Below are 16,539 nucleotides of genomic sequence, written 5' to 3'. Positions count from 1 at the left end.
CAGAACACCCAAGAGCCCAACAGGCGGCCGAAAAACCGAAAGGTAAAACGGACCAGCAGAGGCAGACCCCGAGGAGCCTGTGGAAGGTGGCCCCAAGCCCCAAGGGCAGTACTTACAGGGCACCTAGGGAAGGCAGCCCTAGGCGCATGCAGCCCGAGTACTGAAGATAACTCCTGGCTCTCACACATACAAAACTAACACCACACGCAAAGCACAGTGCAGTAGCGACACCGGAGCCAGAGCACACGACCATCGCCTATAGCATCAGCCTCAAGAACTGAGGTGTGGGTAGCCGGCGCAGGGGGTCTGGGGCTCCCCCCTTCCCCCTCCCGGGGAGGGGGGAGCTGCGCAGACAGCGGCGCGGAAGTGTGTGACGTCACACTAGTTTGCTTGTTTTCGGTTGGGGAGTTCTTTCCACTAGTTCGGTTTTTGGTAGCAATTTTAACCAGAATAGGGGTTTGTTTTGGGGCGCTTACCTTTCGGGGTGCCTGTTCCGGTCGATGGCAGACATAGAATGCTTCCAGCTACACGGGGGCTTCTATAGGCCATTGCTCCCCTTGCCTCTCTGAGGGGGCCCGGTTCTGGCCGTGGTCCCCGGTAGGCCTAAGAACTCCATACACATGACTGATGCCAAAGTCTGACATTAGCATATCAGCCTGGGATAGCTCCGGGAAGCCGACGGGGCTCCTCCCAGAAACAGCATCATTCAATCAGCATTTACCGCAGTTTCATGGGCAATAGGGGACTGGTAAAGTATTTATGAATAAACACATTCATAACAGTCTAGCTAGACTCATGACCAGCTGTGGCTAGATATTTGGGAATTAGTTTATATTTACTACTAGCTGTGGCTGGATATTTGGGAATTGGTCTAAATTTTTTTTTTTTTTTTTTTTTTTTTTTTTTAGATATATACAAGAGTTGTTACATTCTTGTACAGCCACTAGTACGCGTAGCGTTTCGGGCAAGTCCCTGGAATATGATCCCCTGCCGCGAAGAATCGTTTTTTCATCCAAGTACACATTTTACTGTTGCGTTAAACAGAGGCTACAGTTAAGGAATTGCGCCCAGTAAATCCTCCCCGGCCAGGATACGAACCCATGACATAGCGCTCGCGGAACGCCAGGTGAGTGTCTTACCACTACACCACGGAGACTGTGAACTTTAGATTTACTACCAGCTGTGGCTGGAGATTCATTTATTACAAGCATGACTTCTATCTATCATGTGAGGTTCACATATCCTAAACTATGACTTTCTGCATAGCTTTATTAAGGAATTTGTGAGTATAGCTCAAGATCCATAACAGATGAGAAAGAGTACCAACATTCAGTAGTAGTACCCGCACATTCGGTAGGGCTTCCACGAGTGACTGAGGTCAACTGGTCCACTACCTGGAATTAATAATTACAGTAGATTGAGTTTCTTTTTATTAATTAGAAAATAATAATAATAATAATAATAATAATAATAATAATAATAATAATAATAATTAGTAATGGTAATATCTTCTCCAGATATAATAACATAGCATAAAAACCCACACTTGTGTATTTGTGAAATTTATGTAAAGAATTTATACCTAGTCTTTCGCACTCTCCTGAGTGCTTTATCAAGGTTTGAATGTGCCATTAGGACGAGACTTACATCTCAACATCTAATGAGGCGGCTATCCTGGGTCCAGTCCTCTTATTTTTCTTCACCGCCTGACCATGTCACCTCTATTCCCAACTGGTGGTGTACTGATATGGGATATAAACGATGTAGAAGCAGTGATCAGTTTACATTCTGTACTTACAGGAAAAAGACACATACAAACTCATATATTCATTTTCCTCATATCATTCTAATTCACTTAAGCAATGTGTACTCACCAGTCATTATCTAGGACCTCATAGGCTTTGTGACCTGTCTTACCTAGAAGCTGAACTTAAATAATGATACAGTATAAGAGTTTTTTGGATTTAGGTTATCCCTCATGGTTTATTGCAAAAGCACACAGCAAAGCTAAAGGAATCCTTTACACTAAAACTGAGAGATGCTCTTGGAATCCTGATTAGAAAATGAATTGTAACATAGCGGATACAAAACATAAAATCGTTTTCAATTACCCAAATGCAATTATAGAAAAGATTAGTAAGAATAGAGTAGGAGAGGATAGAAATCCGGGAGGAGTTTATATATTACAGTGTAGAGATTGGAATGTAGTCTATGCGGGGATAACAGGGCAAAAACTGGAGATCAAAATTGAAGAACATAAGAAAGTATGTAGAATTATGGCTGATGTCAGTGCTGTAGCAAACCATAGTTAGGAAACGATCACAATATTGATTTTAGGAAATGTGAAATAATCTATACAAGTAATAATATTAGAACTAAAATGGTAGTGGAAGGGGTTCGAATACTATGAATACTTTCATTGGTAATAAAAGTTTTACTTTACTAGGAAATTTACTAGGAAAATGATTGAGTGAATTAAAATTAGATCTCAATAAATGGATGAATAAAAGCAGTCCCATTAGACACACTCCTTGGGGTATGGAAAAGGTTATGATGGCTAGCATCCAGATGAACACCTCGATTAATAACAACTCTAGTTCCCAGAATAGCAGGAGTACAGAAAGGACACATGACCATATTTCCGTAGATGGCATTACCGAAGGTACATTACCAGTCGGGAATAGAGGTAACATGGTCAAGCGGTCAAGAAAAATAAGAATAAGAGGACCCAAGATAGCCATCTCATTAGACGTTGAGATATAAGTTTTGTCCTAATCACACACTCAGACCTTGATAAAGCACTCAGAAGAGTGAGAAAGACTGGGTGTAAATTTCTTACATAAATTTCACAAATACACAAGTGTAGGTTTTTATCTTAAATAATAATAATTATAATAATTTTATAAAATAAAAATAGGACTATGTAATAACAGTTTAATGATAATAATAATAATAATAATAATAATAATAATAATAATGCTGTTTGAACTCGATTATCCGGAATCCACTAAACTGCATAATGGGGTCATCCAGAAAAAATCGCATCCGCATTATGTCCATATCCGGATGTATATCCACAGAATCTGGATGACCGGAGGGTTTGTCCTAATAGAAATAGACAGGCAGATAATTTATCGGTTATGCTGGCGTACAAGGCAACATTTAAAGCCTAAAAGCTCTCCAAAACCAAGGGTCGACTTGCTGCCGAATATCAAATATGAACCTTTACCACTGAGAGATAAACAAGTGAAACGCCCTGCCTAACATTCGTTGTATACCACTTGCCATAACTCTCACAGCTCAACAGAATTATTGAGATAATTTTACAAGTGAAATTATTGAAGAAAGTGAAGGGACGACAAAGTTTCGGTCCATCCTAGACCATTCTCAAGTCGATTGTGATGAGGGAAGGAGCTGAAGGCAATAAATAGGCAAGAGAGAGGTAAGGAGAAGGAAATCTTAGAGGAAGAAAAAGCAAGGCAAAAGGTACAAAGGTAAGGTGAAATAAAGGGGATAGTAATATGAATAAGAAAGGTATCATAAGAGAAAACAAGGGAAAGAAAAAGAAAGAAAGAAAGAAAGAGAGATAAATTGTAAGGGTAAGCTTATGTTAGGTCACGTTTGTTAAAAGGTTTAGAGCATTTGAGTACTGTATATACTGTCCTGGCTTTGTTGCTTTGACTCTTCCCTTTCACAGTATATACTCAAATGATCAAAACTTTTTAAGGAGCCATGGTAACCGAAAACCCGAAGAAAAATGGAATATTTACGAAAAATTACGAAAAATACTACAACGTTCTGGCAACACTGTGGTGCAAACCGTTTTATCTTATGTTGAAAAATAACGTAATTAGAGTCAAATTTCCCGCTGCAACTTTCGTGAGTCTGGTCCTCGCGGCGTTGGTGCGCCGCGGGGTATTGTATCTTACGTTGTAGAAGTCTTATTTTTCGTAATTGCGTTGAAAATAACATGTTATGCATAAAATAAATATAAACTCACTCATTGGCAACAGTATCGTGTGAGAGAGAGGTGGTACGTGGCTCAGACCCCCAGTCACTGTGTGTGTTTCATGGAGAGTGGATGTATCGCTCTCACAATATCTCCCAGAACTCGTGCTATATTTGCTATTTGTACTGCAATATGACTTACCAAACGAACAAGAGAAAAGCATTGAAAGCTAGATGCATGCGAGCTCTCCATAGAAGGTACGAGCTGGCCAATGTGTAAATCACGCAGTCACGAGTGACCGCGAGTAGAGTAACTTGTCACGCGCGCTACGCAACTCCAACTTTTACAACTAGATCTGGTTTCACAGCCTTTATTTATTATTCAATTTACATGAAACTTGCACATTATATGTAGAGTTTACGCCTCTAAAAAATTACGGCATTATTCTTATCTACGTAGATGTATTGATTTTATAAATAATGATACACTTCATTTTGTTGCATACGTTTTTGGGAAACTTTTAAAAATCTGTATTATTGCACTAAATACATCTGGGATAAAGATGTGTCATAAAAATCTTTATTATATAGTAACGTCATAGGTGAGTGTCGTAGAAATGATTTTGGTTCACAATTGTGGGCTGTGAAATCAATTGAACATGGTTGAAAATTTTTTTTTCTTTTTCTTTTTTTTTTCTCCTTCTCTATTTAGGCTGAGATGCTGAAACTTGGCCTAGGTGCAGCACCTTTCACATTTATCAGGATAATAAATTATGAATACCCTACAACACTTTCTTATATCCTATTACCATGGCCCCTTAACAAAAGTGACCTAACGTAAGCTTACCCTTACATTTATCTTTCTTTCTTTCTTTTTCTTTCCCTTGTTTTCTCTTACGATCCCTTTCTTATTCCTATTACTATCCCCTTTATTTCCCCTTCCCCTTTTGTATCTTTTGCCTTGCTTTTTCTTCCTCTAAGATTTCCTTCTTCTCACCTCTCTCTTGCCTACTTATTGCCTTCGCCTCCTTCCCTCATCACAATCGACTTGAGAATGGTCCAGGACAGACCAAAACGTTGTCGTCCCTTCACTTTCTAGTGTGTGGCTTGGTCAACATATTTCAGCCATGTCATTGTGACTCCTCGTCTGCAAAATTATTGAAATTTCTCAGCAAACTGGTGAGGGATGGACTGCCTCCCTCACCACTGAGGAGGTGACACCTCACCACTGCCTCCCAAGGAGGAAGGGAAGCAGGCAGGGAAGGAGGGAGCCAACCAGGTTCATGGGTCTTTGGATATTGTGTGGGTATCATCATGTGGATGTGTACATTTATCAGTGTAGATAGACATGTAGAGAGTGCATCTGCTGGAAGTGGCGCATGGCACTGAGGAGTGTGTACCAGAGGGATGGAAATGATTCTCGTGTTAACCCCAGCAAGGGGGGTGGGTGGCAGTCTGGGACGGTAGGGTTTCGGTTGGGAGGGAGGCTCAGAAGTGGTGCAGGAGTTATTTAATCATATAATTTTTTCTTTTTGCCGTGAAGGGCTAGTTACGAATATTAAATAACACAACATAATATTTGAACAGTATTTGGTTGGCAATTTATTCATTTAAATATTTACAAAAAAATCAAATGGGTTTTGACGCAACTTACGGAGCATATTATGTTATGTCATCGTACAGCAAGTGTTGACACTCGTGGGGTGAGTTGGGAAGGTTAACATGAGGGTGCTGGAGGGTTGAACAGGAAGGAAATATGTGACCATCTGTCTGTCTGTCTGTCCAGTGTTGTCTTGTCTGGCACAGAGTTTGTGCATCCTGAGAGCTTGTCTAGACCATCAGTATCCTGACAGCCTGTATTCCTGAACGAGCTGGGAGAGGGAGGATGGGCGCATGGCATGGGGAGGGGGAGGATGGGGGCATGGCATGGGGGTGGGGGAGGAAAGGGGGGCAGGGCATCAGGAGTGGGAGGATGGGGGCCATGGTATGGGGAGTGGGAGGATGGGGGTATGGCATGGGGAGGGGGAGGTTGGGGGCATGGCATGGGGAGGGGTAGGATGGGGGCATGGCATGGGGAGGGGGAGGTTGGGGGCATGGCATGGAGAGGGGGAGGGTGGGGGCATGGTATGTGGAGGGGGGGGGAGGATTGATTGATGGCAAGGGTTGAAAGGGTGGTGGGTGGAGGGAAGGCAATGGTTGGGAGGAGGAGCATGGAGGTAAAGAGAGCTGAGAGGGGCAGAATGGGAGCATGGCATGGGTAGGGAGAGGGAAGATTGGGTGACGGCAAAGATTGGGAGGATGATGGGTGGAGGGAGGGCAAAAGTAGGGTGTGGGTGTATGGAGGTATGGGTAGGGAGAGTGTCACCTGCCCACATGCCTGTGTGCCCACATGCCAGACTGCTTGCCCGCCCAAACCACCTGCCTGCCTGGTTACTTACCCGCCCATCCAAATCTGCCTGCTTGCCTGCCTGCCTGCTCAAACCCACCCAAATCTGCCTGTGGAAAAGTTTGGGAGGGACCCAGCCAACCAGGCAGGCAGGCAGGCAGGCAGGCAAGGAGGGAAGGAGGGAGCCTGCTCAGCAATGAGGGGGGGGGGAAGGAGGGAGTCAGGCATATAGGGAGGGAAGGAGGGAGACAGGCATGCAGGGAGGGAGGGAGTAAGACATGCAGGGAGGGAGGGAAGGAAGGAGTCAGGCATGCAGGGAGGGAGGGAAGGAGGGAGACAGGCATGCAGGGAGGGAGGGAAGGAGGGAGACAGGCATGCAGGGAGGGAGGGAAGGAGGGAGACAGGCATGCAGGGAGGGAGGGAAGGAGGGAGACAGGCATGCAGGGAGGGAGGGAAGGAGGGAGACAGGCATGCAGGGAGGGAGGGAAGGAGGGAGACAGGCATGCAGGGAGGGAGGGAAGGAGGGAGACAGGCATGCAGGGAGGGAGGAAAGGAGGGAGACAGGCATGCAGGGAGGGAGGGAAGGAGGGAGACAGGCATGCAGGGAGGGAGGGAAGGAGGGAGACAGGCATGCAGGGAGGGAGGGAAGGAGGGAGACAGGCATGCAGGGAGGGAGGGAAGGAGGGAGACAGGCATGCAGGGAGGGAGGGAAGGAGGGAGACAGGCATGCAGGGAGGGAGGGAAGGAGGGAGACAGGCATGCAGGGAGGGAGGGAAGGAGGGAGACAGGCATGCAGGGAGGGAGGGAGTAAGACATGCAGGGAGGGAGGGAGTAAGACATGCAGGGAGGGAGGGAAGGAAGGAGTCAGGCATGCAGGGAGGGAGGGAAGGAGGGAGACAGGCATGCAGGGAGGGAGGGAAGGAAGGAGTCAGGCATGCAGGGAGGGAGGGAAGGAGGGAGACAGGCATGCAGGGAGGGAGGGAAGGAGGGAGACAGGCATGCAGGGAGGGAGGGAAGGAAGGAGTCAGGCATGCAGGGAGGGAGGGAAGGAGGGAGACAGGCATGCAGGGAGGGAGGGAAGGAGGGAGACAGGCATGCAGGGAGGGAGGGAAGGAAGGAGTCAGGCATGCAGGGAGGGGGGGGAGGGAGGGAGTCAGGCTTGTAGGGAAGGAAGGAAGGAAGGAAGGAAGGAAGGAAGGAAGGAAGGAAGGAAGGAAGGAAGGAAGGAAGGAAGGAAGGAAGGAAGGAAGGAAGGAGGGAGAGAGTCAGGCTTTGGGTGGGCAGGCAAGCAGGTAGGCTGGAGTGGGTGTGGGTATCAGGAGTGGGTGTGGTGGGTGTTATAGGAGTGGGTGTCAGGAGTGGGTATAAGTGTGGTGGGTGTCAGGAGTGGGAGTGGTGTGTGTCCATCCACCTGCAAGCCCACCTACCTACCAGCCATCCAGCCTGCCCACTCACCCACCTACCTACCAGCCATCCAGCCTGCCCACTCACCCACCTACCTACAAGCCGTCCAGCCTGCCCACTCACCCACCTACCTACAAGCCGTCCAGCCTGCCCACTCACCCACCTACCTACCAGCCATCCAGCCTGCCCACTCACCCATCTACCTACAAGCCGTCCAGCCTGCCCACTCACCCACCTACCTACCAGCCATCCAGCCTGCCCACTCACCCACCTACCTACCAGCCATCCAGCCTGCCCACTCACCCACCTACCTACAAGCCGTCCAGCCTGCCCACTCACCCACCTACCTACCAGCCATCCAGCCTGCCCACTCACTCATCTACCTACAAGCCGTCCAGCCTGCCCACTCACCCACCTACCTACCAGCCATCCAGCCTGCCCACTCACCCACCTACCTACCAGCCATCCAGCCTGCCCACTCACCCACCTACCTACCAGCCAGGCAGCCTGCCCACTCACCCACCTACCTACCAGCCATCCAGCCTGCCCACTCACCCACCTACCTACCAGCCATCCAGCCTGCCCACTCACCCACCTACCTACCAGCCAGCCAGCCTGCCCACTCACCCACCTACCTACCAGCCATCCAGCCTGCCCATTCACCCACCTACCTACCAGCCAGCCAGCCTGCCCACTCACCCACCTACCTACCAGCCATCCAGCCTGCCCACTCACCCACCTACCTACCAGCCAGGCAGCCTGCCCACTCACCCACCTACCTACCAGCCATCCAGCCTGCCCACTCACCCACCTACCTACCAGCCAGCCAGCCTGCCCACTCACCCACCTACCTACCAGCCATCCAGCCTGCCCACTCACCCACCTACCTACCAGCCATCCAGCCTGCCCACTCACCCACCTACCTACCAGCCAGGCAGCCTGCCCACTCACCCACCTACCTACCAGCCATCCAGCCTGCCCACTCACCCACCTACCTACCAGCCATCCAGCCTGCCCACTCACCCACCTACCTACCAGCCAGCCAGCCTGCCCACTCACCCACCTACCTACCAGCCATCCAGCCTGCCCACTCACCCACCTACCTACCAGCCAGCCAGCCTGCCCACTCACCCACCTACCTACCAGCCATCCAGCCTGCCCACTCACCCACCTACCTACCAGCCAGGCAGCCTGCCCACTCACCCACCTACCTACCAGCCAGGCAGCCTGCCCACTCACCCACCTACCTACCAGCCAGGCAGCCTGCCCACTCACCCACCTACCTACCAGCCAGGCAGCTAACCAACCAGCTGACCACCCACCCAGCCCCACACATTAATTATAGTGAGTGTAGAAATTCAAATTACTTTGATTGTGGTACAAAAATATTGTGAATGTTAATTTTTGTAATTCCCCAGTAAAAAGTCAGCTAATCCGGATGTCGGGCTTATCTGGATGGGGTCCTTCCCATATAGTCTGGATAATCGAGTTTATACAGTACTGTACTGTATTGTAATAATAATAATTTGTATTTAAGCAAACGTACATACATACATAGGATATAAGAAGATTGTATGAATCATGGGTAGGGCAAGTACAATGATTAAATCCACAAACACGCAGAGCATTTTGAGCATAATAAGGGAAAAGAAAACTAAAAAGACTTAAAACTATATATATATAAGGTTATACAATATGCACAGCATTTCCAGCATACACAATGGACATGCAATTACAGTATATACAATGTTCCACTGAATATGACTGCATATTCTGTGTTGATTATATTCTTGTTTAGGGCTTCTATTCCTCTGACTAGTGCTCTAGCATCTTGGTTTAATTGGAAGAGGATTTCTCCAAATGTCATATTTGTTTTAGGTTGACTAAATGAATAAAAATTAATTGTGGAATGTATTACATTTATTATAAATTTACATGTTTCAGACCTATAAAGTTCATTATCTAGTGAGGAGACAGTATGTTGTTGTTGAAGATTAGGCCACCACAAGGGGGTGGCACAGGCATGGATAGCCTGTAGGTGGTAGATGTTTGGAGTGAATGTGATCTTTGGTCGTGTAACATCTTGAGATGTCTCTGGGTGTCAAGGAAACAGTAGGGGCATGTCAGGTACATACAATTAGGTGAGAAATAAAATGTAAGAGGCACAGATCAATATACTATACTCAAGTGGTTCACAATTGTACCACCTAATTGTATGCATACAATGCATACAATTAGATGAGGAGTAAGGAGTAAATGTTAGATGCATGGCTCAATAACCTATACAATGGTACCTCGGTTTAAGAGTTTAATCTGTTCCTGGAGACAGCTCGTATTCCCTAAACTCGTAATCCGAAGCTAATTTCCCCATAAGAAATAATGGGAAATGAATTAATCCGTTTCTGACTACCCAAAAACCTCACTTCAAACTACATTTTATACCTAATTCATCTAAATAAACCTACAAAACTATGTTCAAGTTATTACTTACCCTTGCTGAGGACTGCTGTTGGCGTATGGAAGATGGTGAGGAGGAGGGAGGAGAAGAGGTGTTACTGTTTGGAAGGGGAGTCCCCTTTCATTATAACATCAGGCAGTGAGGACGTCATTGGTGTGCACACACTGGCATGTTTTGCCTGCATACCACTAAGACTTGCTTGTCTTACTAAGAATCTGTCTAAAGACACTTGTTTTTCCCTACATTTTAACACTTGTCTGTAGTAAGACATCACATTATCATTTAAAAGGTCAATGCAACGGCCGGCTACAGCTTTATCTGGGTGAGTTTTTTCAACAAAACTTTGCAATTCTTCCCATACTTCACACATTTTCTTAACACTTTAGCATTATCACGGCGCTCGAGAGCATTACCACTTTTTGTGTTGAGGTCGCACAGAGGACTCGCTCATGAGTCACGAGAAAAAATATTTCTATAAACTCTATTTGTTATGCGATCGACTTTGGGATAGTTTGAAAATGTCCGCCATGAAATTTCTGCTTTTTCTAATAGCTGCATAGCCTATTTGGGAGAACGGCATAGCATTGCACCATCGAGGTAAGACCATTGTATTGTTGACACAACAAGTGTAATCGATGTACTGTCTCCACTCGATCATCCGGACTATATGGGAAGGACCCCCAGCCGGATTATCACATTTTTCGGATAATGGTACTTTTTCACCTACGAGTCCAAAAGTGACCATTTCCAACTATTTTTATACTACAAACAACATAATTTGAATTGCCTTGCCACATACATTTATTAAATATTCAACTAGAAACCTCAACTTACCTTGTTGGTGTTCGTCTTCTTGATTGATGCCACACATCTTGAAGTTAAAAATTCTTAACAATTTACATAACCTATACTAACACAACACTAAAATTAACACTTAAAATTACTGTACAGTTCATTAAGCTAAGTTAGTTTTGACTGCCAGCTGCTGAAGCCTCACTGGTTGAGGGCATTTGGGTTGCCTGTGAGGCCTCACTTGTTGAAGGTGCTTGCTTGCACCTCACTTGTTGAAGCGCTTGCATGCCCTCACTTGTTGAAGGCGCTTGGCTTGCCTGTGACGCCTCACTTGTTAAAGGCGCTTGCTTGCGCCTCACTTGTTGAAAGCGCTTGGCTTGCCTGTGGCGCCTCACTTGTTGAAAGCGCTTGGCTTGCCTATAATGCCTCACTTGTTGAAGGAGCTTGGCTTGCCTGTGGCGCCTCACTTGTTGAAGGCGCTTGGCTGCCTGTGACGCCTCACTGTTTGAACAACACGTAACTTGTCTTTAATTGCTAGGACAATCTTCTTCCTCTTAACACTTTCAGAACGATTGATGCTGCTACCAGACATATTCTTGGCCAAAAATGTTCAAAATTACTATGAAAATTAAGAAAGTTATTTAAAAAAATATTTCACTAATGGCGCAACACTGTGAGGCCGCACTGGTTGAGGTGTATAACTGTGACTTGTCTTTAATTGTTAGGACAACTTTCTTCCTCTTAACACCTCCAGAACGATTGATGCTGCTACCAGACATAGTCTTGGCCAAAAATGTTCAAAGTTACTATGAAAATAAAAAAGTTATTTAAAAAAATATTTCACTAATGGCGCAGCACTGTGTATAACACGAGGGACGGACGCACATGGGTTGACCAGTGTTGGACAGGTCCACTTGGGGCAGCCATAGCGTTACGTAGGCCGCCAGGAGGAAAAAAATTCACAATATTTTTGAAGGAAACTTCAGCCTGTGCACAATGCTTTTAGGAAACTTATTTATTTGTTATTACATAATTACTAGTAGTTATTTTATTTGTTTTTGGCTATGATTAATTGTTCTAAAATTAATGGTAATTCCTGTACCCAGGTAGTCCCTCCTGACGCACCCCTCCCACCCTCCCAACACCACCCACCCACCCCACCCCCACTACACCATGCGCCTCGAGTCTCGGGCAGACGGGATTAATACCGTATGGCCTGCCTCATGTTTTCATATACGGACAAAGGCACGATTATCTGGGGGACTGACCGGATAGTGTAATTTCTGCAGAAAACCTGCTTTAATCCGGTCCCTGTGGCTATTTTGGCCGGATATTGTGATAACTTTATCCGTTCACGATTTTGGCCGTATAAGGGCGTTTTTCGGATGTTCGAATCCCGGATAATCGCGGGGTTACAGTAGTTTTTTATTTGGTGCCAGTCTAACGCATCCTTGTGTGACATTTTATACTTATGTTCTTCTAGAACATTCTATTGCGAATACATTGGTACAAAAATGAAATACGTACATCAAAAATTAATGTCAGGACAGTGAAAAGAGTATACACTTTTCAGTATTGCTGCTCGATCGCACTATTTTCTTAGGTTGAACCTTACCACTGGCTTTCTTGGGACCCATGGCAAGATATATAATAACAACTTTTATGGTCAAATGACCAAAAATCCAACAAAACACTGAAAATCCGGGTGAACAATTGACGTGGGATAGTCACTGGGTGCGAGGCACTGGTAAACTGAGGGGTGAGGGACACTTAACGGGAGACATCTCCCGTCACGCAGAGTGCAGTCGCACCTCCACAGATCTCCAGTATCATCTATTGATACTGGTGATGGCTCAAAAGGGCCACCTCTTACGAGCTACTCATGCCCGTGCCACCTTTTGGGTGGCTTCATCTTCATCTTAACACATTTACAAGGGAGACATCTACCGTCATGCAGGGTACATTCGCACCTCCACTGATCTCCAGTATCAGCTCTTGATACTGGTAATGGCTCAAAAGGGGCCACCACATACGGGATATTCATGCCCATGCCACCTTTTGGGTGGCTTCATCTTCATCTTAACACATTCACAAGGGAGACATCTCCCGTCATGCAGGGTGCATTCGCACCTCCACTGATCTCCAGTATCAGCTCTTGATACTGGTAATGGCTCAAAAGGGCCACCACTTATGGGCTATTCATGCCCGTGTCACCTTTTGGGTGGCTTAATCTTCATCATTCAGAGGGGTGAGGGGCAACGATCGCCGTACCACCACGCAATAGGTTGGCCTGTATGCGTATCAACAAACTCGCCTTCTGAGGCACATTTTCCGAGCAAATCCTGCTTGTATTCCGAAAAACTCGTATCCCGAGGTACCACTGTACATACAAAGATTAGTCAGGTGTAGTTGGCATGGCATTTTGGGTAGTGACGTTGTCATTGGCATCTTTGCGTTCCGGTCTTGTTATCATTCTCATGGGTGAGTAGAGTGGATAGTTCCATTATTAGAGTATGTATAGTAGGTTGTTTGACTTTTATGTGAATGGCTTCAAGAATTTGTAATCTTCTTACATCTTGGGTTTCGTCTAATATGCAAATATTTTTGTTTAACATTTCTCTTGTTAGGGTGATGTCATGAGCTTCTCTCATGTGAGAAGGCACTTTTTAGGGGCACCTGATTAAAGATGACAGGTCAAATGCCTCGTCAGCTTGCTCGACATCATACCTATGTACTTAGATAGACGGCTACATCCTTCATGGGGGCAGGTGTACATATATCCACAATGGTATACACTCATAGATTAAGGATCTGCTTGAAACGCTATGCATGCTAGTGACTTTACAAGAAAGTAAAACTTCAAAAGCTGTATCCTCATAAACCCAATGTACCTTCTTGTATATAAATAAACAAATAAATAAATAAATATACCACGATCAACTGCTGTAAGGGGTTCTTAGTTGACTGTGGGCTGTTTTTAATGAGGATGTCAGTGGTCTTATTTATTTTATAGAATATGATTAGGTCTATGTTTTTGTTAGGTGTTGTGCTTTTTACCCCTTTACAGATAATTTCTTTCATTATTCTTTCTTCTGTTTTACATTCACCGTGCATGGTGGATTTGTAATGTAATTTTATTGGAGGTGCTGAAGTTTCTGTTCTTGGTTCAGGATTGTACCACCAGTCCAAGTGTCATTTCACAGTAGTGTTTATCTCATCATTACTATAGCCATTATATGCAATACAGTGTATCAATACAATACAATGCTTATTCAAACGAATGTGTGTACAAAGGACATAGGAGTAATGTACATGTTGTAGGGACAGGAGTTACACAATCTATGAAACCACTATTACGCAAAGAGTTTCAGGAAAAGTAACAGTATGTAATCATAATACAGTATTCTAAATTCTCTTTATAGTCACAAAGTTGTTGCTTGGTGTGTAAATACTATTCTATGTACTATGTTATTTTATTACATTAAATACTTATACTATTATTAATAGTATTGTATTTTTTTATTATGTAGCTGTACTTAACCCTAAAAATGTAATCATTATTTCAAAAACATTTCCTCTTCAAGAACTTCAAGAACAAGGTCATAGAGTTTAGCTAACTAAATAAAGCTGCAAAAAAATTATGAAATTCACTTTTGGAAACAGTGGTAGATGGTTGGAACAAGTTAAGTGAGAAGATAGTGGAGGCCAAAACCATCAGTAGTTTCAAATCATTATACAGTATGACAAAGAGTGCTGGGAAGAACGGACACCATGAGCATAGCTCTCATCCTGTAACTACATATAGGTAATTACACTAGTCAGCTGATAAGCAAATGGCAAATGAATTTAATAGTTTCTTTTCATCGGTTGGTGCTAATCTTGCCAGTAAAATCCCACAGACTCAGACACATATTAACACATATCTCTCAGGCAGCTATCCAAACTCTCTTCTCCTTTCACCAATCAGCCCGGCAGATGTTGTGTCCATCATACACTCTCTAAAAACCAAGGCAGGGAACACCAGTGAAATTCCGTCCATTGTGTACAAGAGAGCCTCCCATGCCCTTGCCCCACCCATAGCACTACTGTTCAACAAATCTATAGAGTGTCACACCTTCCCTGATATCCTCAAAAAAGCAAGAGTAACGCCAGTCCATAAAGGAGGCAATCCGGCGGACATAAACAATTATAGACCAATATCAAATCTACCCATTCTATCAAAAATATTTGAAAAAATTATTTACAAACAGCTCTATTCCTACCTCGTAAAATTCGACATACTCAGCCCCTGCCAGTTTGGCTTCCGGTCCCAAAAGAGTACCAATGATGCAATCATTAGTCTCCTTGACATTATCTACTCAGCCCTTGACAAAAATGAGTTTCCGATTGGACTCTTCATTGACCTAAGAAAAGCCTTTGATACTGTTAATCACAACTACCTCTTATTTAAACTCCAGCATTATGGAATCCGAGGCCTTGCCCTTGACTACATCCGATCCTATCTTAGTGACAGACACCAATATGTAACCATCAATGATACAACTTCTTCCACTCTACCAATTACCGTTGGAGTGCCACAGGGCAGCATCTTAGGACCTCTTCTATTTCTTATATATATAAACGATCTGCCTAATGTCTCTAATATTCTCAAACCTATATTGTTTGCTGACGATACTACCCTTATCTACTCAAACCTCAACCCACATACACTAAATAATGTTGTGAATAATGAATTAAAAAAAGTCCACTTATGGATGTCAACGAACAAACTAACATTAAACATCGAAAAGACTTACTACATCTTATTTGGAAACAAATCATCAAATGCAATTCAGCTACAGATAGACAACATTAACATCAGTAATAAAAATGATGGCAAGTTTCTTGGCCTATTCCTAGACAAGAGACTCAACTTCAGCACCCACATTCAACACATAACTAAGAAAGTCTCTAAGACAGTTGGTATACTCTCCAAAATCAGATATTATGTTCCTAACTCTGCTCTCCTCTCACTATATTATGCACTAATCTACCCCTATCTTAATTATGGTATCTGTGCATGGGGGTCTACCACTGCAAACCACCTTAAGCCCATCATCACACAGCAAAAATCTGCTATCAGAATAATAACTAACTCTGCTTTCAGACAACACTCAGCTCCCTTGTTTAAATCTCTAAACTTGCTAAATATTAACTCCCTCCACACATTCTCTTGTGTCAACTACATTTACAAAACCCTGTTCTTAAATGCAAACCATGCTCTGAAACTCTCCCTGGACAGATGTAATAGGACCCATTATCACCACACCAGAAATAAATATCTCTTTGATATCCCCAGGGTCAAACTTAATCTGTGTAAACACTCTATGCAAATTAAGGGACCTAGTCTATGGAACTCACTCCCTAGTGAATTGAAAAACTGTAAAACTTTTGCCTTATTTAAAAGCAAAACCAAAAAGTACCTAACTTCATCTATTTAGTTTCCTACACTGAGCTTTAATTTGCTCTGTACCTAGTGGTACCCAATCTCCTAATTTTTATGTAATATCAA

The 16,539-nt window shown here is 44.3% G+C and overlaps 1 protein-coding gene across 6 annotated transcripts in view; it reads right to left on the bottom strand.

Annotated features, from left to right (window-relative positions):
• Window positions 1-873: 873 nt before the first annotated feature.
• Window positions 874-16,539, bottom strand: part of LOC123758034 (uncharacterized) — a 247,631-nt gene continuing 231,965 nt past the window's right edge. For 5 of the 6 annotated variants that reach the window (XR_011231032.1, XM_069339000.1, XM_069338997.1 and 2 more), the window contains one exon: window positions 874-1,394. Coding sequence is in view for 1 of the 6 variants with exons in the window: in XM_069339000.1 (XP_069195101.1) it covers window positions 1,391-1,394 (4 nt within the window). In the remaining 5 variants the exon portion in view is untranslated. Of the gene's footprint in view, window positions 1,395-9,398; window positions 9,833-16,539 lie in introns of those variants that run through there. The other variant, XM_069338994.1, reaches the window with a different exon arrangement.

This window comes from Procambarus clarkii, chromosome 40, assembly GCF_040958095.1.
Source record: "Procambarus clarkii isolate CNS0578487 chromosome 40, FALCON_Pclarkii_2.0, whole genome shotgun sequence".
In the NCBI taxonomy this organism is placed as follows: domain Eukaryota; kingdom Metazoa; phylum Arthropoda; class Malacostraca; order Decapoda; family Cambaridae; genus Procambarus; species Procambarus clarkii.
The sequence above is the reverse complement of the archived record's forward strand: the minus strand, read 5'-3'. Positions and strand labels throughout refer to the sequence as shown.